The 27883-nt window shown below is 39.3% G+C and overlaps 1 protein-coding gene across 1 annotated transcript in view; it reads right to left on the bottom strand.

The window, feature by feature from the left end:
* CHD7 (chromodomain helicase DNA binding protein 7) overlaps nucleotides 1-27883 on the bottom strand; it is a 128951-nt gene that overhangs the window by 37902 nt on the left and 63166 nt on the right. Inside the window, exons 3-7 of the mRNA XM_058029733.1 lie at nucleotides 19702-20123; nucleotides 10509-10647; nucleotides 7043-7180; nucleotides 5903-5968; nucleotides 984-1039 (exon numbers count right to left, since the gene is read on the bottom strand). Coding sequence (XP_057885716.1) covers nucleotides 984-1039; nucleotides 5903-5968; nucleotides 7043-7180; nucleotides 10509-10647; nucleotides 19702-20123 — 821 coding nt within the window. The remainder of the gene's footprint in view (nucleotides 1-983; nucleotides 1040-5902; nucleotides 5969-7042; nucleotides 7181-10508; nucleotides 10648-19701; nucleotides 20124-27883) is intronic.

Here is a 27883-nt window from a genome sequence, read left to right as displayed (position 1 = left end):
TATAATTTTTTTGTGAGAACAGCATTGTAACTCAAAATTACTTGTGAGTCTTTCAAGACTGACAGAGGGAAAAGAAAACCCCCTTGTAAATGCAGTTCCACAGTAACAACATAGAAGAAGGAACAGTATCTCTGCCAAAGTGACTTGTCCCACTCCATAAATTTAGTCTGTCAAAAGCTCTAGTGCTGACAGCACAGTTAACACAAAAATTATGTCTATGTAATAAAACTAAACAAAGCATAATTAAGAAATTAAACATTATACAATCAACAATATAGTGCAAAGGGTACAAAAATGATGCATATTTAAAGTGAAGTCAACTACATGCAATTAGCTGCCACAAGCAACCTTAAAGCAGATTTCTGTCTCTCAGACACAGAAAATTTGGTAAAAATACACAAGGTGTGCTATTTTCCTACAAGAAAAGTGAGCTTATCCAGCTATGAAGTGTTTTATTTTAAATACTGATTGCATTGCAGTTTTAGAGTCCAGAAGTGAAACAACATGCTGCTCTCACCACAATTAGATTCCTTTCAAGGAGGAGTAACGATCTGCTGGAATACTGAAAGCCATCTCATTTGTTTGTTATCTTAGACATTTTGTTCAACATAAATCTTGTTTTTGATACAACATCAAGGGTTATGTTTGAGTAGTTTGCACACACTCTACACTTGCACTTAGACCTACAACAGCACAGGTGTGTGCTCATGAGCCTGCATGCATAATGAGTTTTTAAGTATTTAATAGCAGAGCAATTTAACCTGTGGATTTAATTTTGGAGAGAACACAAATTAAAACAACACTGTCAAACCCTGTACTACCAATGCAAGGTATTCCCCTGTTTATTTGTCACTGTTTTGGATTAAACAATAGAAAGGCTTAAAGTTTGATAATAATTTGTATCAGTTACAAAACCAGTTTTGAATGCTATTTGGAAGTTATATGAACTTAAGGACAGCAATCAAACCAATAACTTTACTTACAAGTTTTTGTACTTTACATAGAACTCCTCTACTTCTACTTCCTCTCCGTTCTCCGTCTAAAGGAAAAGAAATGTTGAAACACGAATTAAATCTCTAAACAGCCCAACTTATTAAACTAAAAACTATCTGAGATATGGACTATGGTCCCCACACAGAGACACAAGTGGAGGTGTAGGAAAAGGTTTGTGGGGGCGGACATGGGTGAGGAGTTTCCTCCAGCTGCTTACCCAAGTACATACTGCACTGCTTACTACAACTTCCAAGACATGAATCATTTGAACTCCTCCCTAACCACATGCAGCTTCATTCACAACCTCACCCCAAATCTGGCTTTCTGCCAAACCCACAGTGTTAAGTAGAAGCCAAGTGTACCATTTTCTCAGGCAGCAGCCAATTAGCAACTGCACTCCTGAATGCCATATGTATTATTTTTGGCTGGCTCATGGCAACTTTACATTGTGGGTTTTGTAATGTTTTAAAAAAGAGTTTTAAAGGGGGTTTATTCCTCCATATAGTTAATAACTCCAAACAAGAAGCCATATAAAACTAAACCTTATACCTCTGCTAGAATTGTAGTGCATCAGTGTTCATGGCTTTAGTTTTACTCAATGGTGCAATTAAATTCACTCAGGCAAGATGTCTCACATACAGAGCAGCCAAATTAAATTAACACCCAAAAACTACATTTAAAGCAAGGTTAAAGTTGTGACACAAACCAGCAAAACCAAGGGCATTCAGTGCTAAGAGTTGAGCTACCCTTAACTTATCCCTGGTGCCAAAGTATTGCATAACATATGGCATGTAATACTTTGTTGAATTGCTCCTTAACCCAGCCACAGGACAAACTAAGGACAGTGCACCAGGCACACATTTAGAATTCAGATTATGTCACAACATTAACTGTTTGTTTTTACTAATGAACTTTAGGAAAATTTTAAACAGAGCAGCATTCTCTGGTTCAAACATTTCATCAGGGACAACATCATCTGTAATAAATATTGTGTATGCAGCATTAAACAGGGAAAACTGTTGACTGCTGCATAAATCAACAACCTTTGTATTTTTCTACATATATTTAAAATACATACAAACACACACACACAAGAGGGACTACTCAAACTTGAACTGTCATTTTTAGTTGGTGGCTAGGTTTCACCTCCACAGCAGTGCAATTAAAGAACAACAGTAGCAGCTGCATTAAACTGTATTCTAGCACAGTGAAGTTCATGCATTCCCAGTCCCTGATCCACACAGTATTCCTTTACTTCCTGAGTAGCAAGGGAGTTTCAGTTTAGCATTTACATCACTCCAGTACAGTCTGTTTGTATTCCTTCCTAGAGAGAGAAACAATACCAGATTCTGACTATTTCTCCCTAAAGAAATAGAAGAAGATTCCTGGTGCTACCTCTTGATCTTGAACCTTCCATTAAAGTAGATAAGCGCTCCAAACCATCCTCTAAACCCAAACACAAGGGAGAAATTCTCTGACACTCACAAAGACATTGGCAAAGGAAAGAAATCTGAGAACCATCAAGATTCTTTTTAAAACAAAAAATTCAGAAGACCCTTTCTCAAGATGACATTAATATTTAGAGATCAAAACTGCATTGAAAAAAGAAGCTGGAGACCACATTATTGGAACCTATTCATTGCCCTGAGGCAAAATTAGTCTTTAAGAAGTCAACCCTAATTTTAAGACATTAACTTCTTTTATTATCTACAATGTATTATAGCCAAGTCTCTTTGATTACTCTTAAACCAGAATCCTTTGAGATCCATCAGTATTACAATGACAACATCATTAAACACCTTTATATAGAGGTTTCATATTAACCAACTTCACTCCCCTCAGCAGCATTTCAGTCAAACATATTTTCTGTCAGCTGCCAACTTAATAATAACAATTTACAATGCACATCTTGATAAATTCTGTAATTCTCACAAGCAAAGCACAATTTTGTATTGTCTAATAGGTAATGTTAACTGGTCTATGTTATTAGATGTTCCATGAGAGTGCATCAAAGATTCTCCTAAGCAAAAAGAAAAAATATTTTTAAAATGTTAGTCTGCCATTCAGCCCTTATGCCCTCCTCCAAAAATTTAATCAAATTACAACTGTCAGCACCCAAGCAGAGGTTGACAGTACATCACTTTAGGGTGTATGAGACAGCAGCTTATACCTCTGATGTCACTGTGCACTCCTCACTACCTGTACACATATATTAACCAGGCAAAAAGGTGAGATAGAGCATTTATGCAAAATTCTCCCCAAACTGATTACACAGACATCCTAAAATAACACATGGCAGACTTGGGGAATGCAGGACACTTCAAATTATCATTTCCAGGTGTGGCCAGGATCTGATTCACAGTTTCTGCAGATAATTGAAGAAACAAATGACCCCTTCATTCAAGCAAATACTTCAAAGCACATAATCTTGCATGTCATTGCCACAGAGGTGATAGAGGAACAATGCTAAGGCAAAAATTAGTTGCATAAGCCACTCAGGTGTAGAGACAAAAAAAAGGGAAAAAAAGCAAAAAAACCCAACCAACCAACAAAACCTAAGAAAAAAACAAACCATGAAATACCCCAAACCACCACTACTATCAACTACCAGAAAAACAGCAGATAGAGCTCATTAATAACAGATGCAAAGCAACACACAAAACCCAACCACCTCAATTGATACACAGCCCAAAATTGTAAACTGATTTGAGGAAGAGATATAGGTATCATACACATTGCAAATAGTTCTAATTCTCACATGTACTAGTAGGCAAAAAGAGACATTCACATGTTTAACATGCAAGTACAGGGTTCTACAAACTCCCTGTATTTCCAAAATATGTGCTATTTCTCCTGGATAGCATAATCAGTTCTAGTTATTCATTTTCAAAGTTAAGAAGCAGGAATTCAAAGGGGACTGAATGAAAAATCTCAACATCCAAACTCATCAGGTTTGGAAAGAGAGTGATACACACACTTCATGCTTTCTGCAAGAAGAAAGAGTATTCAAGGGAATTCAACATTCCACATTAGGAACAACTGTGAAAAACACCATCTTTTTGACTTCAAACAGGAACTCAGCTCTACCTTTTGCTCTGTACGTTCCAAAAATGGCTGCAAGTAGAGTGCTACATCCTATCTGGTAACTCCAGAGCTAGACTAAGGCGATTTCTCAGAAAACCAGCATGATTTTATGATAAGAATATTGCTCCAAAAGGGTACTCATTATCTAATGTCCTTTACTTGAATGCAACATCTTTGTTACAACCTAATCCACTGAAAGGTTTCCTAGTGAAGCCTCTCCTCGTGTTTGTTTTATGCACTGGTCCTGATCGCAGCAATTTTACTTTGATTAGTAATCTAACAACCAGGGTTTTGATGACGTTAGTAAGAGTGTAAAAGACCTTTAATAAAAGCACAGTTGGATACTTCAGATGTTAAATATTAACATCCTGAAATCCATTTTTTTTTTTGAAATTTGGAGAAGAGCAAGGAAAGAAGAGACACCCCTCAAACCTGCAAATACAATCCATAAAAAACATTAAAGAAAAAGCTCAAAATAGAGCTTGCCTCCAGCAGAGCTTGCAATCAAAGACATGTAGGCAGCAGACCAACTACTTCCCACAAACTGCAGCAAAATACACACTCCCCATGAGTAATCACACCTTTGTTTGCAGGGGAGAGGAAGAAGGGAAGAATAATTGGTGAAAAACAGCTTCCCCTGTAAAGACATTTATGAAAGGACCACATCCTCCTCTCCTGCCTAGCAGACCATCAGGACAAGTAAATACTCACTTTATATTGCCTGAAGTTTATCTGAAAAATAAGCCTATGATTTGAAACACAAAATACAGCTCTAGACTTAAAAAAAAAAGAAGAGAAAAAACACTCCAAAAAGCCTTAGAAGCTTATGCTGGAAGATGCATAAATAGGACAGATTGGATCACGGGAACTTGTGACATTAAATGAATGTAGGTTTACAAAATTGTTAATTATGTTAGGACAGTAGTAATAAAATTGAACACACACACCCCACCTTGCCCAAGAAAACCAAACAAACACCCAAACCCCAAACTACCAGAACATTGAAAAAAGAAATCCATTAATAAAGGCAAATTTCCTTTCTCCAATTTGAAAATTAACACTGAGGTAAAGATGAATTGCTGGTTAGCAAAGATCAACATGATGCTGTATCAGCCTAAGTCAGACAGTTTTCTGTCCAACTGTAGTACAAAAGTCAGAGAATTAGCTCCACAAAATAGTCTATAAATATAATCATGCCCATTTTGGAATAAGTTCTTTTCTACTTCCTTCTCAGAGGTCTAATACTTTGGAAGTGCGAAGGACAATCAAGTTGAGAAGCAGATTAGAAAAATCTGTAAGCAAAATAAGAACTTAACTAGGAGGCAGGGCAGAATTATAAGGGAGCCACACTGAACTTGAGTGTTTCTTTCACCATCTTAGCATAGTGACAAGGAAAATATTCATCACCTGTGTATGCATCATACTTGCTCACATGTAAATTTTTTCAGCAGCTAAGCACAACTGCCATCAAAAGATGCAAAAATTATGGGCAAGGGTTTTTTAGTTCTCTCATTCCTCAAACTCCTATGGAATATCACTCTGAAGTGAAGAGCACCACAGATTTCATTCAAGCATGTATATTTGCAAAACTCAAATTTTTAACCAAAATAAGCAAGACACAAGTAAAAGAATAAACAATCTGTTTTGTGTATGTCTTCTGAAAAACATGCTGCATACCATCTGAATACACTTTCAGGGAACCTCCTCTGTTCAACAGAACAGTTTTTTAATTGGGAATATCCAAGGCATTTTAAGAACTGAGTAAGGGCTTCAGAAGAAATATGCTTAGCCTATTTAAAGTATGAGGGGAAGGAAAATGTTTTACCTTTTTCTTGACTAAACGGCTACTCATGATTTTCTCCACAATAGGACCTTCAGCATCAGCAGATTCCTGCATCATAAACAGCATACAAGAGTTACAGGAGTGCATCTTTGTTAAAGGCTTCATTTGTTAGAAAAACTTTAAAATAATTTTTGTAACAAAAGCTTAATACCAAGAGGACATTTTCCCCCTAGCATGAGAACTTTGAGGATTCAAAGGGATTTTATACCATAATAAATGACTGAAGGATACTTGTTTAAGCCCATTTTTAAGACCTAGTGCAACTCCAGCTCCCTCAGTTAAGAAGGCTGATGTGCACAGATAAACAGATATAACAACATGAGCAGTTCCCCTGTCCTAAAATGCTTTCAGCACCATACAGTCTAAACAGCAGATGATGCTCAGAAGCTCTAGCTGGCAGTGCAGGTGTTGACACGATCGCTCTCAAGACTGCCTGCAATTCTCTATTACATTAATTCACTATTGCAACGGGAGGCAAACCATCCCAACTGTCCTTCTGATAAGACACAATTAACAATGGAGATCACATACAATATTTCACAAGGCTTAACAAATTGCCAAATGAAATACCAAAGAACATGGATATATTCTCCAATAGGTCATCAGTTAAATGAAGTAGTTCTTTGAAAAAGCACTACAAAACAATGAGACTGTTACAACAGTCATTCCTACAGTATTACCCCTCATCTTATTCAAACTATTTTATCCATCATTTACATTGCACAGAGAATAAAGTGTACCCTGCTGGGTACTACAAGGCAGTAATTTCATAAAGGAGTTCTTATGGTGCCTAGCAGCAGGGGACAAGCTTGAGTGGTTTATTAAAGTCACAGAAGCCAGACCACTGAATTCACAGAAGTACATTCTAGATTTCTAGCAGTACAGTTTTGGTTTCCTTTAGCTAGGGACCACTAATTTCAAAGAACTTAGCTTGAATTTTCAAGCTGTATATCATCAGCTTGCAAACAAAGCCATGAGTTGATATATTCTTTAAGAATGTAAAAACCAATGCCTTCTGGCACATTCTATCAATCACATATGAATACCATTCAGGAAAAGGGCCCATATTTGATCGCTGAATGCTGCAGTTATGGCCACCTTTCCAGCCTATTCATATCTGACCTGTTGCTCTGACTGAGAAGTATTTGAAGGAGAGTCTCTTCCAGCAGCATCAGCATCATCAGCCTCCTCATCTGAAATCTTGAACTCCAGGTCTTCAGTATAACGCTTCCTCTTCACCTGCCTGCTGGAGCGCCGTTTCTGAACAGAAAGCATTCATATTTTTCATGAGAAACAAAGTTGATGAGAAGCAGAATAACCAAGAAAACTTCTCTGTGTGTCTCAAATACATTAGTGTGCAGGAAATGCTATAATTTCTACAACACCCTGGCAGAAAGAGTGGACTCAGGACACTACCATTCTGATCTCCTGCCTGTTAGCTGTTTTTAAATTCTGTAAGCAAAAAACAACAGAAACCTAAAATGAAACAAAAAATCAACCACAAATAAAATTGACTTTATGCTTGTTACAAGTTGGAAAGTGGGAGGGCATTTTTTCACTTTTTTTAACATTACTAAAACAACCTTAAAAAATTAGGAAGCCTATCTCAGAAAGCAATTAAAACCCAAGAAGCTACACCTCTCCATTCACATCTGTAACAAATTTTGACAGATGGCCAATGCAGGAGCCAAACACCACCTTTCCACAGCACGGCCCACTGTGTTGCTAAGCAGTGACAACACACTTTCTTCCTCTCCCCATCCACCCAGTGTACAGGGATTATCTTGTAGGGGAAACACAATGAAATACGATTTCCTCACTTCACTGACCCAGCACTGTTCAGAAAAGCATCCTGTAGCACAGCATGGGAAAAGACCCCAAACTAACAGAGGAGAATGGAAAACCTGAACCACCCCAAATTGAAAACATGATTTCTGTGCTCCCATACCCTCACCACAAGGATGAGATAAAGCTTTAGCAATATTGCACAAAACAACCTGTAAAACACAGAAACATGCATTTGACAGAATCTGCAACTTGATGTTCAGTGTTGGGCATTGTTTTTACAACAATAAAATTCAACCTCCCAGATAGTCTGCATCAAGTTATATACTTGAAAAGCTGTAAGGATATGTTGCTGAAGAAAACTGTCAACTGAGCTTCAAATATCTTAATGGAGTAATGTATACATTAAAATTATGTTGACTATCAAATGTTAAAAAAAAATCTTAATGACTTGATACACTACATATTTATATACTTAACACTACTTATTTATACATCTTTCTCAGCCACTGCACATCTTCACTGATACATGCAAATACTTATGTAGCTTGCTTAACAGACTTACACACCTGAGTCTCTCAATATTCATAGACAAAGTCAAATACATACTTTTAGATAACTAATCATTCTTTTTAAAGCATAAATTCTTGGTGCACTTCTCAAAAATAGAAATTATTTATTTAACTGAAAATGAAAATTTTGAGCAAAGGTTAAGCTTACATCACCCTTTTAAACAATGGTGACGTGACTTCTACCTTTAATGTAGTAACTCATGGGGGTTTCCAGAAAACAATATTTTTATACTTCAAAATAGTAACACTTGAAAAAATTTGCATCTTGATTTACATGATCACTGATGGGAAAATACCAATTTTCTTCTGACTCTGTAGTTAAGTCTTACCATTATTTTTGGTGCCAAAAATCTCTTCTTCCATTTCCCTAACAAAAAGACTACCTAAAGCATAATGGTAGCCTTTATTTGATATTTTTTCGACTTGATGAACTTCCTGTTTCCTCTTACATTCAATGTGGTTTTGCAATTGTTATGCGCTGTTGACAGAAACTGTGCATGTATTTACCTGCACCAGATTAACTCATTAACTGATCTACAGGTAGGAAGGAGAGTAATAGGTTTGATCATGGAATATAAAAAACCTGCATAACACACAAGTATTTCTGCTCTTTAAACAAAACAATGCATCACTGTGCATTACTACATAATATCTCCACAGAAAGCTCAGGATTTAACACTAAGAATGCAACTGTGTCTTGGACAACTGAGTAACATCAATCTCAGTTGAGAAATACATAACAAGTTTATTAACTGTAGCTGTCCCAGCAAATATGGTTGGAACCTTTTCCTAAGTTCATGCAAAGAAATGCATTATAGCATGCACAGTGCAAGATAGTACTAAGAAAACAGAAAATTTCCTGAAATACTTTGCTACATTTAATTAAAAAGTGATGCAAGTGCCCTAGCACTTCTATTTACAAAAAAAAATTAAAAATTAAAAAAAAATCAAACATAATGTTTATCACCCAATTGTGTTTGACAAAACAAAAGTTTTTGTTCCATTAAACTGAAAACAAGCAAACCATGCAGAAATATTGAACTGTAAATGGAATATAATCACCTACAAACTAACCCAAAAAACCCGTCTGAAGCCCTCAAGTTTCTTCATCTTTTGCCAGTGTCTTCAATCAGGCTGGCAGAGATTTGCAGCACAGAACAGAAAACTCAATTCTTCAAACACTTTAATATCTTCATGGTTTAACTCAACTTCTCTAATTCACAATACACAGTCTGAAGGAGTCAGGAAGAACACCCTCTCATACTGCTTCTTTTTTTTTTAACTAGAATATACTAGATTGTTCACATTTCATTATTTACTATATTCTTCTTGAAAATAGTGGGAGGAAGGGCATAAACCATGCTTTTGTAGGACAACTGTTTGCCAAAGCCTTCACCAGGCTACTTTGACCATTTCCAATTGATCATTGGTCTGAATATCTCTCATAACCAAAAGCAATCCACCCACAACCTGATGTGCAAAGGACAAATGCAGTGGATTTCATGTACACTGGTATGACTACACAGGAGTCTCATACTTGCCCCACCACAATTTGCCCCTACCTCTTCATGAGCGGATTCTTACTTTTAGTGCCCACTCTAAACACTGCCAGCAGAAGCAAGCCAGGAGCTGAGCACTTCTTAACATGCCAAATGACAGAGCACACAAAACTTATGCTACTCTATTTACAGATCTGCTTACGTGAAACAAAGGTTGGACAGAAGGCGATAGGTGTGCAGTGGTCAAGAGAAATCAATCAATGTAAACTCTGCAAAAAAAGCCTCTTATCCACTAAAGCAGTGTAGCTACAAGTGCTTGACATGCATGTTTCCAACACTCTGCCCTGTCATGTCTCATTCGTGGTTTCAGAAGGTTTGCAAAGCCAATGAAAGAATAATCACCAAGCTTATAAGCAAGGCCTTGTAATAGTACATTAAGTCTAGAGAACAGAACATTCAGCACCATAACTGCAACAGCAATCAAAGAGAATGTGTGAAAACTCAGCAGCACTGTACACATATCTGCAAGCAACAAGACTGTAAAGCAAAATTATGATGAAAAATACTTGTTTTTGTAAAATATTCACCACGGTGATTTTAATTTCTCACCTTCTTTGTAAACTATACAGAAATTATCCAAATACCTGTATCTCTGTAACAAAGACCACAAGAACTATTGTTTTATGCTTCTAAGTTGTCAAAGCCTACAATGAACTTCAACTGTAGCATTACCTGAACCCCTGGATCATCTTCATCTTCGGGATGAGGTGATGGTGGTGGTGTTTTTTCCAAATCTGAATTTTCAGAACCTTCCTTTCCCTTGTTAACCTTTTTCTTCGCAGCATTGGCTTCTGAATCTTGCTTCTTGCTACTGAAACAGAGGTATTTTTAATCAGTATTTGTAGAAAAACATAAGCAAGAGCTGCTTAAAAAACAATTGATCCATGAGATGTTTGTTTTGAGTGACTTCATTATTTTCAACTGCCTTTCTTAAGTATTTCAAAGTAACTGCAAAATCAGTGATGCATGGGCCATCACTACACAAGCCTTAAGAACAGACACCTCCCTTCTTTCCTTCAAGACCTTAGACAGCGACACTCGATATGTACCCAACAAGAAACTAAAAATGAGATGGGAAAGGAAGAGTTGCTCTCTTCAGAACCTGCACTTTCTGAAAGCAGTGTTTGGACAACCTGACACATGAGAAGAGAAAAAGGATTACGCATGTGCTTGTCTTGTATTACCTGTGCAGCCCAGGTAAGCAGAACCAGAGCAAGCATTACCAAAACTAAGGACTGAATTCATCATCTTCTACAATCCCTGCTATTTCCAAGCAGGAAATGCACTTTAGTGTCAGTGCTGAGGGCACCCATACAGCTTTAATACATATAACTACAGCTTGTACAGGGGGAAAAAACCACCATACTAGCATCTCAGCATGTACACAATACCAGAAAGCTATATCCACTGACAATGATTTTTTAAGTGTAGTCCCTTCCCTTCCTCCCCCATGAAAACATTCATCATCTGAAGAGCTGGGACTGTCTCCAATTGCCCTCATTGGCTTGGAAATGGGTGAAGACATATGTATCAAAATACAGCTTTAAATACACTGTCACCAAATCACAAACTGAAATGATCTGCAGCATGGCAAGGGGGAAATTTTTAAATGGCAACAAAAATCAATGGTAGAAGGTAGTATAGCCTTTGAGTCTGAGGCAGGTTTTTACTAGTTTTTTGTGGTCAGCTCCCAGCAGCCCATTCCCAGCATGAGCGGCTTGATATGGGAAGTTGCTGAGATGGCTGACAGCAGAGCAGAGCTGTGTACTGGTACCTGACACATGGCAAGCACAGGTCACCAAGCACTATATAAGACATTTTTATATGGTTTCTACATTCTCATCACTTTACTTTCATACCAGGGAAACTGCCCAGGTTTGTTTTTTCTTCATGATCCTCATATTTGTAATTTCTCATTTAAACAACAGCTTAAAGTTTGTTCATTTTGATCAGTACATTAGCCCACCAACAGTGTATTTTGGATCTGTAATTTAAACTTTTCCAATACAGTCACATGTCTCTTCAGGACTTCGACAACTTGGCTACAGCGTTATTTTCTCCTTGCAGCCTATGCGTAAACTAGCACTGATTTCCAAGTTTAAAAAAATAATTTAAAAAAATTACACATGAAAAGACTGTGAGTTTTGAACATGGATTTGTATTATTGCAAAATTATCTCCACTTAGCCCTACAGAGGCCATATCTGGAGTACTGTGTCCAGTTCTGGACTCCTCAGTGAAACAAAGACAAGGAGCTAGTGAATAGGATACTGAAGAGGAGCACAGTGATGATTAGGGGTCTGGAGCATCTCTCTTAAGAGGAGAGACTGTGGGAGCTGGGCCTATTTAAAGAGAAGACTGAGACTAGATGATCTACAGAGGACATTTCCATTCCTAAGAATTCTGTGATTCATTAATGCATATAAGCATCTCAACAGCAGGTATCAAGAGGATGGCACCAGACTCTCTTCAGTGGTGCACAGTGACAAGACAAGGAGCAAGGGCCAGAAACAAAAACAGAAGTTCCACCTCAACATGAGGAAGAACTTCCTTACATTGAGGGTGGCAGAGTCCTGAACAGGCTGCCCAGAGAGGTTGTGGAGTCTCTCTCTCTGGAGACATTCAAAACCCACCTGGACACCTTCCTGTGTCACCTGCTCCAGGTGACCCTGACTTGGCAGGGGGCTTGGATGAGATGATCTCCAGAGGTGCCTTCCAACCCTAACAATCCTGTGAAATTAATAGGACTCGACAAAACTAAAAAAAAAGCCTACCTTAAACCGTGACAATTAAAAAAAGAATTAAAAATGAAAGGGGCTGTGAGGGGAAGAGTTGGACCCGGCGGGAGGAGCGCGGGCACAGCGGGGGCAGAGTTTGGCACGGCGGGAGCAGCGCGGGCAGAGGGCGAGCCCCGAGAGGCGGCCGGGCCGGGCAGCGCGCGTCCCTCCCTCCCTGCCTGCCTCCCTCCCTCAGTCGCTCGGTGCCCGGCGGGCTCCCCTCCCTCCCCGCCGGCGCTTGTTTCCGCTCTGGCTGCCACCAATGGCACAAAAAGCCGCAGCTGAAGCGGGGCCCCCTTCGCCTTTTCATCCGCACGCCGAGAGCGCTGGCGTCGCCCCGGCAACCCGCGGCCACGTGACCAGCACCTGCTCCGCTGGCCGGCGGCCACCGAGCGCTGCCATCTGCTTCCCTCAATCAGCGCCCGCCCGCTCCCGGCACCTGCGCGGCCGCGGCACGGGAACCCCCGCCGCACACACACCGGCCGCCAGCAAATCACCGCCGAACCGCTTCCAAAAACGCCGCTCGAAACCGAACGCCAAACAGCCACAAAGCAAAACAAACACAAAACGCCGCTTTGCGCGTTTCTCCAACTTGTTTAAATGGAAGGTGACGGTGGCCGCCAGGTGAAGCGCTCTGGCAGCCCGGCGCTTTTCCCCCCCGACCCCCGTAAATCGGAGCGGGGCGCGCAATTAAAGCTCAGCCGTCGTGCCGTGCCCCCGGTGCACGGCTGCCTGTGAATAACAGGCTTAAAGCCGGGAAGAATAGCGTGGGCTAGGCGGGATAAAACACCAGCCTGCTGAAAGGCCGGGCAGCGCTAACGAGGGCCCGCCGAGCCACCGACCGCGCTGCGCTGCCGGCCGGGCGCAGACAAAGGGCCCGGCGCTGCGGGCAGGGCCGGCCCGACACGGGTTCCGGCCTGGCCTCCGGGAGAGCTTTCTCTGCCCGAGCCATGACCTGTATCCACCCCCGAGCCCTGCGCCTCGGCGTACACAGGCACCCTCTGCAACGGAGACGCGGTCGAAGCGATTGGGACAAAGTTTCAAATCACTTCCCTTTCCAGACCAGTTATAAACACACACGTGAAAGAGCGACCGGCTTGCGGAGAACAAAGCCCGTGTGCGGCTCCACCGGGAATTTTAAATTCTAAATTCAGCACCAGAACCGTTCTTTTTAAATGCACAGCTACAACTTCTTTGAAGGAAAGGGAAAGGAAGAAAAAAAAAATGAAGTAGAAATAGAACAGCACCACCCCTCTAAACGCAGGGACACGCTGCTTCCCAGTGCATCACACATGCAGGAGCTTCATCTGGCCAGTGAAAGCATCAGCTTCCTTGCATTGCCAGCAACCGTTCCTCACCTTCCCATGGAGCCAGTGTGATTTGCTCCTGACAGTTAGATGTACCCACTTTGGACTCAGCCTTCGCACTTTCCAGCAGATCACACTCAGCATTAGCCTGGAACAGAATTACCCTTCCACATGAAGAGCAGGCAAGTACTCAGAGATTGTTCTGAGACTCTACCATTAGGACTCCCTGTCAGTGTTCAACACTGGGTGCACATGATTTGTACTTTCCAAGTCTGGCAACAAGGAAGGTAAACTGTAACATACACGTTAAAACAACTATCTCATATTTGCTTTTACACGTGCATGAATGCAAAATTTAGCCAAGGCCCACTAGTGACAAAGTAAGTGTCCAGTCTCAAAACAAGAACCATAAATCTAGGACAAACTGGAGCCGTATTTGCCACATACAAAACTTTGACGTATTTAAAAACCATCAGTTAAACTCATCCCTCAATTTAAGTGATATAAATACAGACATTTCAGATTAGGTCTTTTACAATCTCACTGTCCAACATCCCTTTCTGGTTTCATCTTCTTACCCCTGAGGACTGCACACCATACTGACCAGAGAGGATCAGTACAAAGACAACCTGCAGAAGGTCAAACAAGCAAACAACGCAAAGAAAAAGAGGCTGAAAAGGAAAACAGTAAGTAGGAGAACTAAAATGAGAGCTAGATTTACAATTTGAGAAAGATATCCAAACTCCAACAAAATGTTTTGTATCAGCTCAGCAGCCCTCAAGAGAGCTAGGTGAAACTCCAGAAACTTACAAGGGCAAACCATCTGACTCAAAAATTACCCCAAAATCATGACATGCTTTGCAGGATTAAGGGGGGGAATTAGCCTGTATGTTTACCCTGTGTAACTACTTCACCTGATCTGAGTAACTGACAGATCTGTTTATTAGTAAAATTTCTGACATGACAACTATCATGACTTGGATGATGCTATTCCTATAATTCTATGATCTGAAGGAAGTCATATGCATCACTGATTTTTGTTTTACCATTTAGGAACACTGTCCTGTAACAGAATCATTATTTTATCCTAGCTTTACACATTCACCGTGGAGCATAAAAACACTGAAAAACAATCCCACCTTTCAAAATGTCAGAGATGCGAGACTTAGACTCCACTGCCTTACCCAAGGAAAACAATTTTTTTTAAAGCTCCTAATGTAATCAAAGCTTCTTTTGAAATCAGTTTTTACATATCACAAAAGTAGGAAAAACAATACACAACAAGGTATTTTCCAGCCTGAAAAGTCAGCCAAATTACTAAGAGGCTTTGATAATAGTGAAGCCTACAAGGCCTGCCCTGCAGCACAAGCAAAGGTAAATATCAGGCAGCTGGGCTGGTTCAAAAGGGAGATGAGGACAGGTGTGAACAGGAACAGCCTCAGCGGACTCATGCATGGAAATCTCGCACGATTTCCTGTTCTCTCCCAAAGGCAGCCCCTTCCTGCCTCGCTCAGGATGATCTGACCTTGGGAGTGGAAACTACCACCACTGCCTCGGGACCTCTCTTCCTGTCCTACGGCTCCCCAGGGTGCTGTGTCCTGCTGCCCGCACCGCTCCCCCACACAGCCGCCTCTTCCCACTTCCGTGGCCAGGAGCCATCCCCTTTCCGATACAACAAACAGCCAAACCATGTGCCAAAAAAGCTCTTCTCCACCTTCCTCTAAAAACCTTCATTATGCTCATGTTTAGCACTCCCCTTGTAAGCAACAACCCACTCGCCCTACACTGTGTCTCAGGCTGCTGCTCAGTGTGTGGGGAAGATGAAGCTTTGCCTGCCACAGGGAGCGGAGGAAGCAGCTACGAGCAGCCCTGCAAAGCACAGCCCACTGCTTTGAGGAGATGGGACAAGGCAAGAGCTCCTGCAAATAGCTGCCACTTGGCCCTTGCAAATAGTTCCTGCTCCTGCCACCATACTCGGTGGCCAGTCTCTAGGGTTTCATAGGAAGCAGCAGGAGAGAGATCAGCTGTGCTGCAGCGTGATCTTCTCAAACAGGTGGTCCTCATCTCCTCCAGGGACAGGCACAGGAGGAACAGACATCTGAGCCATGACTTTGCAATTCAGTAGGATTACTTGCCTTTCCCTTTCCTCTACTTTTGGAAAAATCTGCCTGCTTTGCATGTGCCTGAAGCTGGCTTCATAAAGTTTAGAGTCCACATAATACTCAGTACCCACTCAATTTAATGAAAACCCTTCACTTGTGATCCTAGTTTGCTTTCAAACTTGACTAGTTTGGTCCAAAAGAGATTTGTTTTGCCAGTGTTATTTTTTTTAGCCACCGCTGTATTTGTACTTCAGTATTGGAAGGATTGGGCAAATATCCATTAAAAGTTAATAGTGAAATATAAATGTGTGATCTTTCTTTCACTATGCAGTTTAACATAATAGCAGAAAATTTGGGCATTTCCTTTCTTTTTGAGATCCCATGACACAATTCAAACCCCCATTAGAAGAACCTGATTAGTTTGTTTTCCAATCTGACTTGTCCCTCACATGAAGGTGCATTTCAGTGAGGCAGGCTGCTCATTTTGTTGCAACTTGCACCAAAGATAACAGATGTGAAGGATAGAGCTTCTGGAGTTTTGTTTTTGTTTGTTACATAAAAAGATTATCATTTTAGTTGGAATTTGAACTAAAATAACAGGGTTATGAGCTATATTAAATTACAAAATGGTTAAGATAATTAAACATCAGATTTTTTCATCCACGTGTCAAACTTAACTATTAAGGACTACTTATGCTCTATCCAAAAAATACTGCTCTTCAATAAATACCTAACTTTATTTACCTTAATTTTACACGATTGCAAAACTCTTCTATTGAAGCTGATCATCTTACTCAGGAATGAGGACCATTAGTTACACACAGCATTTTTAGATTTCTAAACCACACTATTCCTTTCAATGCTTAGAAGCAAAATAATGAGCACTATAAGCAGTAGCAGTAAAGACATGCCAGACACTAACTTTATAAAAATATTTTACTTCTACCTAATCATTCATAATCTGTATTAACAAACATTAATCTCACTCACCTAGGCTACTGTAATATTTCCTTTCTGGGGTTAGTGCTGCTGAAATACTGTGACTTATATGATTTGGACTGATGATTTATTTTAAAAACTTGATTCAGTGATCTGTCACTGGACAGGTTCCCCAGTCTTCGATGTTGCCAAAGTAAGCAAGTTTCTTTCACTGATTTAAAATTCTTTGGCAGCATGGGATCCCCACACAGTCTCTGGGTTCTTCAAAGAAGCTTAATATTGAAGCTGACAAGACCACAAAATGAGAACAACCTTGTTTTCAGCAGAGCATTTGGTAACAAGAGACACAAGCCCATTATGGCAAAAGTAGGACTTTCTCCACACCCCTGAGTAAGCACAAGGAACACCCAATGCTCTTGCTGCTGCTCCAAATGTGTTTCTCTCACAGGTAAAACAACAGGGCTTAGTACTTACTAGAATACAGTAAGTCACCTAGCCAGCAAAGGACAAGAGTCATTGCATGGGAAAGCAGATAAAGACTCGCCTACAAACACAATTAAACAAGCAGTGTTTAGTTCCTTCAGAGGAAACACTGCTCCTTTAAGCTGCAGTGCATGTCCCAAGATTTAGAGAAGATGTGCATAGAAGTATTAGGATGGAATGGTCAGGACAGACCAGCTCTGAGCTCTGATGTCCAGACCATCAGGGTGTTTTTGAGTTTTGAGGCAGACTCCTTCTAACCATGGTTTATCAAACAAGGCTTCAATGTAGTCAATTGAGAAGTCCTGCAGTAAACAGGCTTTACTTTTTGGCAGCAAAATTCTGGGAAATGCTCAGTAACATTTATGATGCAGCCTGGTCAGCCTTTGAACCTGTGAGGCTAGGGAACTGGAGTACCTGTCTTTAGAGGAAAGTCTGAGGAAGTTTCACCTGTTCAGCCTGGAGATGACTGGGAAGAAATACTAGCAATGCATACAAGTATCTTAAGGATGGGTGTGGAAACAGCGGGGCCAAACACTGCTCAGAGGTGCTCACTGACAGGACGTGAGACAGTGGGTACAAACTGAAACACAGGAAGTTCCATCTGTCTAAAAAAAAAAACCTTTACACTGAGGGTGACAGAGCACTGGAACAGGCTACCCACAGGGTCTGTGGAGTTTCCTTCCCTGGAGATACTAAAAACCTGGTCCTGGATGGACCCCATGCAACCTGCTATAGGTGAACCTGCTTTAGCAAGGGCGTTGAACTACATGATCTCCAGGGGCCCCTTTCAACCCCAACCATTTTGTGATTCTATGAAACGGCTATTTTAGCTGATATAGTACTTTCATTTCAAAAAGACATATTGGATGATATATAACTTCTGAGATTTTCTAAACTGTGAATTGGTGCTGTGTATGTAAACCCAATCCTTAGGAAAGTCTGGTACACAGCCAAAGTAAATGCTGCAATAGGGATAGGCTGACCAACTGTACTTTACTGATCAGTTAATATAACCTGTACACAACAACACTTGATTTTACAAGCCAGCGTTCATCAATTCTTCAGGAAATATCATCTCTGCTAGTACAGAAACTTTTCTGTCTTGCTAAAGCAATAACATCTTACTGTCCATCCTCATTTAGCTATAGAGCTGTATCAAACCTAACCAATAAATAGTCTTGTAGAATATATGCAAAGCTGATTCATTAAGTGCAATTTTTAAACCCTAATACAAATGGATTTTGAAAACTGATTTGGATTAACCAAGTCTGGCTGTGCTTCCATCTGGAAGTTATATTTTATAACTCCAGCCACATCTTGAAAAACAGATTCAGATGTTTGGAACAAATTCAGAACAGTTGTAAGAAATTCTAGGTACAAATGAAAAAAAAAATATTGAGCTTTAATGTCTTTGTGGTCTCAGTTTTCTTCCAAGTAGGCATTTATAACCACAGTGTTTAGGGACTTGAGGGACAAGGAAAGAATCTGTGTTATTACCTATGACATATTTATTCATGTGTAATGACAGTTTATGCTTTCTTGTACTACTCTGGAACGTTTTAAGCCTATCCTGATAAAGGTACACGATGCTGAATGGCAAGTTAAAAAACCCAGTTAAGAAACATGGTTGAACCATCTGGTCTAACCACAAAGATTTTCTGCTAGGAAAATTGTTTTTATGTGAAACAGGAAAATTAATATCATCCCTAAGGTAAGGACACATCAATATCCATATAAAAATGCCTTTTTAACAGCAGAGATTAGAGCCCATGAGTTGTGTTAGTATAAAACAGTGTCTGTAAGGGTTGTACAGCATACAACAATGTGAAGTACCTAATTTCTTTATGTAGGGAAAAACAACATCAAACCATTTTACTCTCAGCCTTCATCTCTGAAACCCTACATTAATACTGAAGCTGTTTAATGTCTCAACACAAAAACCACACACAAAGACAGATGAGCATTAGAGGAGAAAGAGTTACTTTTGAAATCTAACACATCCAGAAACTTTTCTGCCTTGAAAGGAAAAACTAACCTTCTGCCTTTCCAGCTTGCTTAAAATAACTGTGAAGCCATAAACAGGAAAGTCAAACAAGAGAAATGTGCCCAAGCTTCTCGAAAACATGATGTTGTAGATGGTATAAGGCAAACGACAAAACAAGATTTCCTCTCCACCCACGCCATTTAGCACAGATGCTCTAGAAATCCCACAAACACACTGTTTATCTCTTATTGCATATACAAGTTTCCTGACTTACCTAGCCTTTTTGCTGGTCTTGGGTTTTGGCGTGGTATTTTTCGCTTTCTTTTCCTTTGGCTCTTTAGGGGTCTTAGGGACTTTGGGGGTCTTGGGTTCCTTCTTTTCCTTGGGTTCTTTAGGATCCTTCGGTTCTTTTTTTGCCTTGGGCTTTTTCTTTTTCTTCTTGTCTTCTTGGGAGCAATCCACTGAGTTTCTGCTTAGATTCTGGCTGTCAAGTCCCCCAGGAAAGTCTTCCTTACCAAAACCTTTACTGGGACCTTCTGCAGCAATGTGATTGTTTTTCTTTTTCTTTTTCTTTTGCTGTGGCTGCGGCTCAATTGATGGCAGATAATCATCGCTTTTCACTAGCTGGGTATTCGGTCCACTAACCTGAGTCATATCCGGCACTGGTTTCTCTAAAAAGGGTTCCGACGGAGAATGCTGAGAGAGATAAAGAGAAATAAAAATTGGAGATCTGCAACTTTGATTTTGAAAACTTTGCTCTTTCAGAGCATGAGGTAACAGAGGGAGAAAATATTAAGCACAAGATTAACCTATTAACAAGAGTGAGCATATCTGACACACTGTGCAGTAGTACAGTAAAGAAAAATGCTTTTTGCAGTCAGGACAGTAGCAAAATGATCAGAGATTCTTGATATATCAAGGGTTAAAGTATTCTAAAGCTTGTATAAAGTGGAAATATAGAAAACATTTAGTCTACGACACATCAATACAAAATAAAAGCAATTGTTATTTCAGACATTTCAAAATAGTTGTTAGTAAAATGATTAACTTATTAAAAATTATTAAGCTGCACTAGAATTTTGTCCTTTGGGGAGAAAATTGTTAAACTTTGTTTCTAGACATTTGAAGGAGAATAAAAGTGTATTCACAAGGTATATTGACAAAAAATTAGTTAAGGCAATTTACATTGGTACATCTGTGACAGGAGGTATTTTGATCAGCGAGTGAAGGATCAAGCCACTTGAAAAAGGTTACATTTTATATCAAAGATCCACTGCTTCCAGCTTGCACTCAAAACAGATTTGTTCCTGCTCCAGACTGGACAGAGAACTACAGTAAGTGCTTATAAGCCTGCATAAACAGCCTATTTCAAAGTCTCTATAGCATATCAGGTTTACACCAAACTTACAAACTACAAGAAAACCTACGTATAATTACACAAATGTTAAAACCTGAACTAAAAAATTTTGGATATATTGACAACTATTTTCACTTCAATGGTTCTGTTCTACACAAAGATCCATGAGTCTGCAGTCAAAAGATATCTAAGCTCCACCATGACTTTGCAGCCTGCCAAAGCTCTGACCTGCTTCTCCCTGCCTGCCCATGGTTATAAATGCAGGATGACAGTGCTTTTCTAGAAGAAAAGTAAGAGCATGACACCGTACTGATGCCTTTCTTGCACCTACATATATGGTCAGATCATTTTACCCACCCTCTCTCTCTGTGTTTCTGTTTCTCCTTTTCTGTTCCCTAAAAATTAAGTCAGGATGACCTTAGGTGGATTAATCATGGTATAAAAGGACAGCCATTTGAGATATTTGATCTGCTGAACTGTGGAGAAGAAAAGTTAATAACAAATAAGAATTTTACTTCTATGAAAAGCAGTGCCAGTGTACCTGCAATGCTCTTTGCTATTCCTTTTCTCCATTTTTTTTTTCCAATGGCACTTACCAAGAAGTGGCAAGCACGCAAATGAATGACTACAAAACCATTCCCTAAGCATGAGAAGAACTGATGGGCATATACTGATAATCAACTTCAGCCATCTAGATCTAAATAAAAATGCACTTAAGATTAATGAAACAAAATTCTTGACAATATTACATGAGAAAGTGAATGCATGTGTATATTCCTAAATATTTTAAAACAACTTCCTGAATGTAAACAAACAGAACCAGTGCAGTCCCAACTACTTCTGCCATTTCTTCACAGTAACATAAACCCACTGTGCACTGAGCACACTCAAATACTCAGAAGCAAAAGGAGCAAGGTTGCCAGGAAGGTAAGACAGGAATTTTTTCTGCTGTCTGAGAGGTCTGAATGGTATATGCTACACACTACAGTTCTTCATGGAAGAGACAGAACAAGAGGGAAGGCCTGAGTGACAGACTGATAGTCTGCATCTCCTGGCTTAACCGAGGACTTCCAAGGGTGACTTGTGCATGTTTCTGTCCGCCACAGGTTTATTAAGATCCTTTTTAGAGCAACAGGGTCTAAGTTGCAATGGAAATCCAGCTGTAATGAAAGCCCCATGCACTCACTGCATTAGCACTGCATCCATCAGCCCCACTTCAAGACCACCTCATGCTACAGGCATTGTGAAGTATCAACCAACACCTGTTCTAGAGATCTGTAGTCACCACTGGCATGTACAGCTCTGTGCTGGAAAGTTCACAAAAACTGAGTATCTGTGTTGAAAACACTACCCCACAAAGTCAGTGGTAACAATGAGTTCTGCAGTCCAATTATGCATTACATAAAATGGAGATCCTTTAAAATGTTCTGATTGGTTGTGAATTTGGTTGACTGAATTGTCTCAGATTTGTTATATGATACAGAATAAAACTGTCTTCTTTGTACCTCAGACTGTTATGTGCTTGCACTAACCATAGTTTTTAGGTAGGAAAATACAGGAATATTACTGAGATCATCTGTAAATACTTCTTATCCCTGAGTTTTCAGAGCAGTACTTTTCACCTCTGTTTTTGAAAGACAATCAATATATTTCTGCATTACCTGCTTTTGTATCTCATGCATCCTACATTTTGCAGAAATTCCAAGTGCAAGTTTCACCAATTTTTTCGCTGATCTGTCCCCTACCATACTCAATCCTGTTTTAAAATACTGCTCACCTGCTATATATAACATACAAGAACTCCAGGGTTTTCTTTCCATTATTTGTAGATTTTCTATTGAGCAAGTACCTTGAATTTGGCACTACTTTATTAGTTTGCCTTATTAAGAGAGACTTTTACAATTACCTAGAAGCTTTATGTATAAGGCACAACTTTCTAAAACAGGTCAGAATCAGTAGTTTTATTTTTCTTCCTCTTATGCATACAAAACAGCCAAGCCAACGAATATTAAAAACCACGAGAAATCCAGTAATGCCATGTACATTTAATTTTACAAAATTTTCAACACTATAACTTCATTAGTGGTATGACGATCATTGAATAAATATTATATTTTATAAATGTTTCGATATAAAAAAAAAAAATCCTTGCTGCCTTTGTAAGACTTGTGGGTTGTTTTTGTTTGTTTAAGTCTGAACAACAACTTTCAGCAGGGTCACAAGCAAATCTTTCCAATCTCCACAACAGCAGTGTCAGCTCTTCATGACTTGACAGTTCCAGTTTTAATGTAAGGTCTGGCCAGAATGCAAGGCCCTGAGAATGGCAGCAATTGCTGCCAGACTGTAGTACCCTGTGAAATTTCAGATTCTTACTTTTCAGAAACCTTATCCACAAGAGTCATCCTCAGGCTCTAGAACAACTATACATTAGACTAAAACATTATGCCTGAAACAAATACTAAAAATACTCCAAACTTACTGCCTTTAATTTAAAGGATCAAGTTATGTGCATTACCAAGCATAATACTACTATGGTTTTGGTTCATATAATTCAGAATCTCTGGAACTACAGCTACATTGCTGGAATTGCAGCTACAAAAAGACAATTCTGCCCTAATTAGGCTTTGTAGGTTGTATTTGCTATTACTTGAAAATATATTACTTTTGCCACGTGCCATTCCCCTTGCAGTTTGGCACATTTTGTAATCCACTTATACATGATTTTCTTAATTATAGCACTCTTTCAAAGAAAGAGCTGTGAATACTTTTATTTTTCTAGGAAGTCTGTGGCTGTACGTCTGCAATATGCTAAAACCGTTTATCCCTAACTGACAACCCCACATTGCTCCCTAGTGTGAAGCTGTGTAGAAGCAGCACAAATCTACTGAGAAGAGACTGGAAGCAGCTTGAAAGATGCATTTTCTTACCCCAAACCACTTGTCTGCTCTTTCTTAAGAAGGAAGAAAAGGACGAACAACAGGCTTTCACTATAAATATTAGATTAAGCTACCACAGGGAATTATTTCAAATAGTTCTACTTCTTTAAATCTAGAAAGGATTAGCTCTAGTTACAGGGTCATGATTTCTAATGAAAGAACCCCATTTTCCATTTATAGAATTTTTAAAAATATGTATATTACAAATTTTTTATCAAAAGATTGAAAAAAATTATCTGCATACTTCACAGAAATTGCTTCTCCTGCTGCTTTTAGTAGTAACAAAGCCATAATTTAGTATGTTAGTACAGAATTTAATCTTCCATGGGAAAGAAACCAGTGGAGATTAAACACAAATAGCTATTCATCCTATTTGATATTGCAGCAGAATTATTTTTGGTATTATTTGAAATAAGGTGAAAAAGGTGCTCAAAAATATTGGTGTGTTTACTAGACCCACATCTCTTTAAATCTTTTAGAGAAAAGCTGTTTTTGTAAACATTTAACAAAGAACAGATGGCCTGTTTTAATCATGTGAAAAAACCTGGAGCTCACATTAATACTCCTACCAGCGACTACTGGGGCTAGTCACCTCCCTAACCAGCAGCATGGCACAGCCTTCAGTAATTCCATTTAATTTTACAATGGACATTTTCTCATCAGTTCCCACTGCTCGACAGTTAATCAATGCTATTAACATGCAATATCACAATGCAGGACAGTCCTAAAGATTGCAGCTTATTAGAGAAAAACAGAGATTCTTCAAACTCCAAAGTGTTAAAACAATTTGTGGCACAACAGGCTATACAGCATTGCCAGTAACAGCCAAAAATACCCAAGGAAATTAAAAATGAAAACAGCATTAGAGAAATAGAATTGCCTAATTCTAGACTGCAAAATTTCTGGAATTCAAACCTATTTTTGAGCTTCCAAATAGGTATCACCAAGACTTGAAAAATTAAAACTAATGTGCCTGTGTTTCGCAGCTGCTTACATTTTTAGAGTGTAAGCTCATTTTCCCCAGCCCAAAGCACTGAGAGCTGTCTCAAACCAGGCCTGTTATGTGAAGTAGCAAGATGGACAAGATGTAGGACTAATCCAATGAGGGCGAGTGGCAGGGAGGGAAGTTAAGGAGGAGAGCCTTTCTGTTGCCTGAACAAGGACTGAACCACAATCAACTGTACTGAAAGCAGCTGAGTGTCACTTCCCTAACAGAGCAGCAACTTGAGCCAACACTGAGCTTTACAAAGTATGAAGCAAGAGCAGCAAAGTATGTGATGTGACTCAGCTAACTTTGTGAATTTAAACATGAGCACCAAACAAGAAACAATTTTTTAAAACCCCAACTTTTTACCAGGACTACACTTTCATTTCCCTTGTAGGTATTATTTCCAGATTCCATGGTCTTTTCCATATTTAAATAAAGATCTACAACAATTCATTTAAGTTTTCTTGAATGTTGGTTTGCTAAATTGTCTAACAATAAAGCAAGTGCTCAGTCAGTCCCCACTGACTTCATAATACGAACCACTGTAGTATGATCTCCATACAATGGATAATTTTAGTTTGGGTAAATCATTGCAGAATATTCTCAACTGCAAGCCTGTTGTTCAATCACCCCCTTCACTTTGGAGAAGTTTAAATAACAACCTGTGCAAATTCTTTGAAAACAGAACACACACTACAGCATGCTTCCAGCAGCAGCTCTACCTAGTGCCACAGAGATCATTCATTTTGAATTTGTATCCTTCCTCATGGGACAGCCCAAAAGGTGTTAAAAGCCATCACATAACCAAATTGCTCTGGGATTCTTCCTTTCAAAGGTTAATGACAGGATTCATAGGATTCATCCTCCCTCTGGATTATTTAGAATGAACTACTCATCTTGAGTAATTTGGAAAGTTTCTGAGTCATGTCTCTACACATTGCTTTGTCCCTGCAATTCTCAACTCGTCTCATGAGTACTTTCAGAATTAGGCCTCTCTTAGTGCCACCTCAGTGTGAAACATGTGTCACCCTTTCTAGACCTTCATAAATACTTTCCTGACATTGTCCATATGCAGAGCTCACATATCAGTAAAAACCTTAGAATAAACAGGAATCAACACCACCACCAACACTCCAGCCAAATGCTAATACCTACATTCAGCAAAAGCTGTACAGTATTTTTTCTATACTAGGTGAAGTTCAGCAACATCCTCAAGACTACATTCACACCTTGTTTTGAAAATACGTTTTACTGATCAGTTTCTTCTCCTTTATTGTGAATGATGATCCCTCCCCTTTTCTGTGAAACTACTACCGTGAAGATGTGTAAGTTTCTTTTACTGTACTATATGAAAATACTTAATATTAAAATATTTTGGGGGAAATGATTCTGCTTAGAAACAACTGGTATCTCAGTAATTCAGAAACCGTAAGAAAATTGTAGTTCCAAAGTGACAATTGGGATTTATAAACCAACAAGCACTTTCAGTGATCTCTGCAATAAAGGGAAAGACATCACACCACAGGAGAGTGAAAGTCTATTTTGCAAATATGCTTGAAAGGAATCTAAATTTCTTGACACATTTCTTCAGAACACAGATGAAAGTGTACAGCAAACAGAAGTTCTAGTAATACCTTTCTAGAAACACAAAACTACTGTGCATAAAAAAAGTCAATGTTTTAGTAAAGTGCTGCTGCAATACCATTTCTTAATCAAGTCTTAGGAGAAAACAGAATAATCTAAGACTATTCTAAGTCATCCCACTCTGATACTGCTCCTGGGAACCTGTTAAAAACAGTGCAAATACAAACAAGTTATAACTTGCTGATCCGGAATTTTTTTAAAAACTCTGGATCAAAAAAATATATAAATCTGATGCCAGCAGCATCCTAACAGTTGAGTGGAAGTGATTAAAACCAATGTTAGTGCCCTCTGCTACCACTGTAAAACTGCCATAATTTCTGATTTGGTGGAGCTGAAAATATCACCCAATTACACTATTTGGAGAAATAAAAACATGCTATGCAAAATACAGAGTTTCTTAATTGAGTCTCAGCACAGTTAGAGTAATAGAATTATTTATTTATTGGTCATGTACTCTGTGAAGAAACACAGGTTAAAAAAGATGAATGATATTAATGTGGCCATTCAAAAAGCAAACATCCCATTATAATTCTAAATTCATTATAAAATCAATTATATGTAGAGTGCTTTGTGCTCACAGAAAAAGTGAGACCTATTACTAAGCTGTGGAATATCAGCCAGTGCAATGAGTGCTGCCAGTTTGTTCACAGCTCAAGAAACAACTAACTTGTCCCATAAGAGATATCCTAAGTTGCTGTCCATTGATCAGAATTGATCAGAATCAGCATTGACCAGGCAATCTCAGACAATTGCCACCCCTACAGTAATGAAGCACGCATGCTCCAATGTAAGACATTGCAACAGCTACCACAAGGATTGTATGTAACTGGTGATGTGATGGTCACCAAGACAAATGTTCTATTAATACTTTTTTTGCCAGAGATTACTTTGCAATATAGACTGACTTAGCAGTATAAGGTTACCCCTAATGCAAGCAGGGCAGGTCCTGAGTATTACACAACAGCAGCCTGACTCTCTGCTCTCCATCATCACTTTGTAGACTGGTTGAGGACTCATGATTTTGGCAAGTTTTTACTAGCTCTAGCTGCAGAGACACATAGAAAGGGTGGGACAATTAGGTACTGAATTCTACGGAAAGCTTATTGCTCATGTTGACAGCCTGTCCACCTCAAGCCTGCCCTCTGCGCATGGCCACAGTAAAAGGAAACTTCACTTTGCATGTGCTCCATTATCAAGCAGAAGACATGTCAGGACATGCCAACATGTTTTACCACAGAAGTTGCTGACTGTCAGACTTAAGGATCTTAAAGGTCTTTTCCAACCTTAATGGTTCTTTGGTTCTGCCATGTGACATTTGTATTTCAAAATGTGTGTATTCTCTTTGTGAAGTAATTCCCAGGCACAGCATATCTAGTGCTTACTAGAGAATTCCTTGGATTAGAGAATATCCAGGAGATTTACCATCAGTCTTTTCCAACCCCTCTAAGACAAGGCTGCTCATCATCAGGCAAGATAGGGAAGTCACACAGTAAAGTAAGAATGTGTCAGGATGAAAGAGTCTCCAGAGAAT

Source organism: Melospiza georgiana, chromosome 1 (genome assembly GCF_028018845.1).
Source record: "Melospiza georgiana isolate bMelGeo1 chromosome 1, bMelGeo1.pri, whole genome shotgun sequence".
In the NCBI taxonomy this organism is placed as follows: domain Eukaryota; kingdom Metazoa; phylum Chordata; class Aves; order Passeriformes; family Passerellidae; genus Melospiza; species Melospiza georgiana.
Note: the sequence above shows the minus strand (reverse complement) of the source record. Positions and strands in the feature narration are given on the sequence as shown.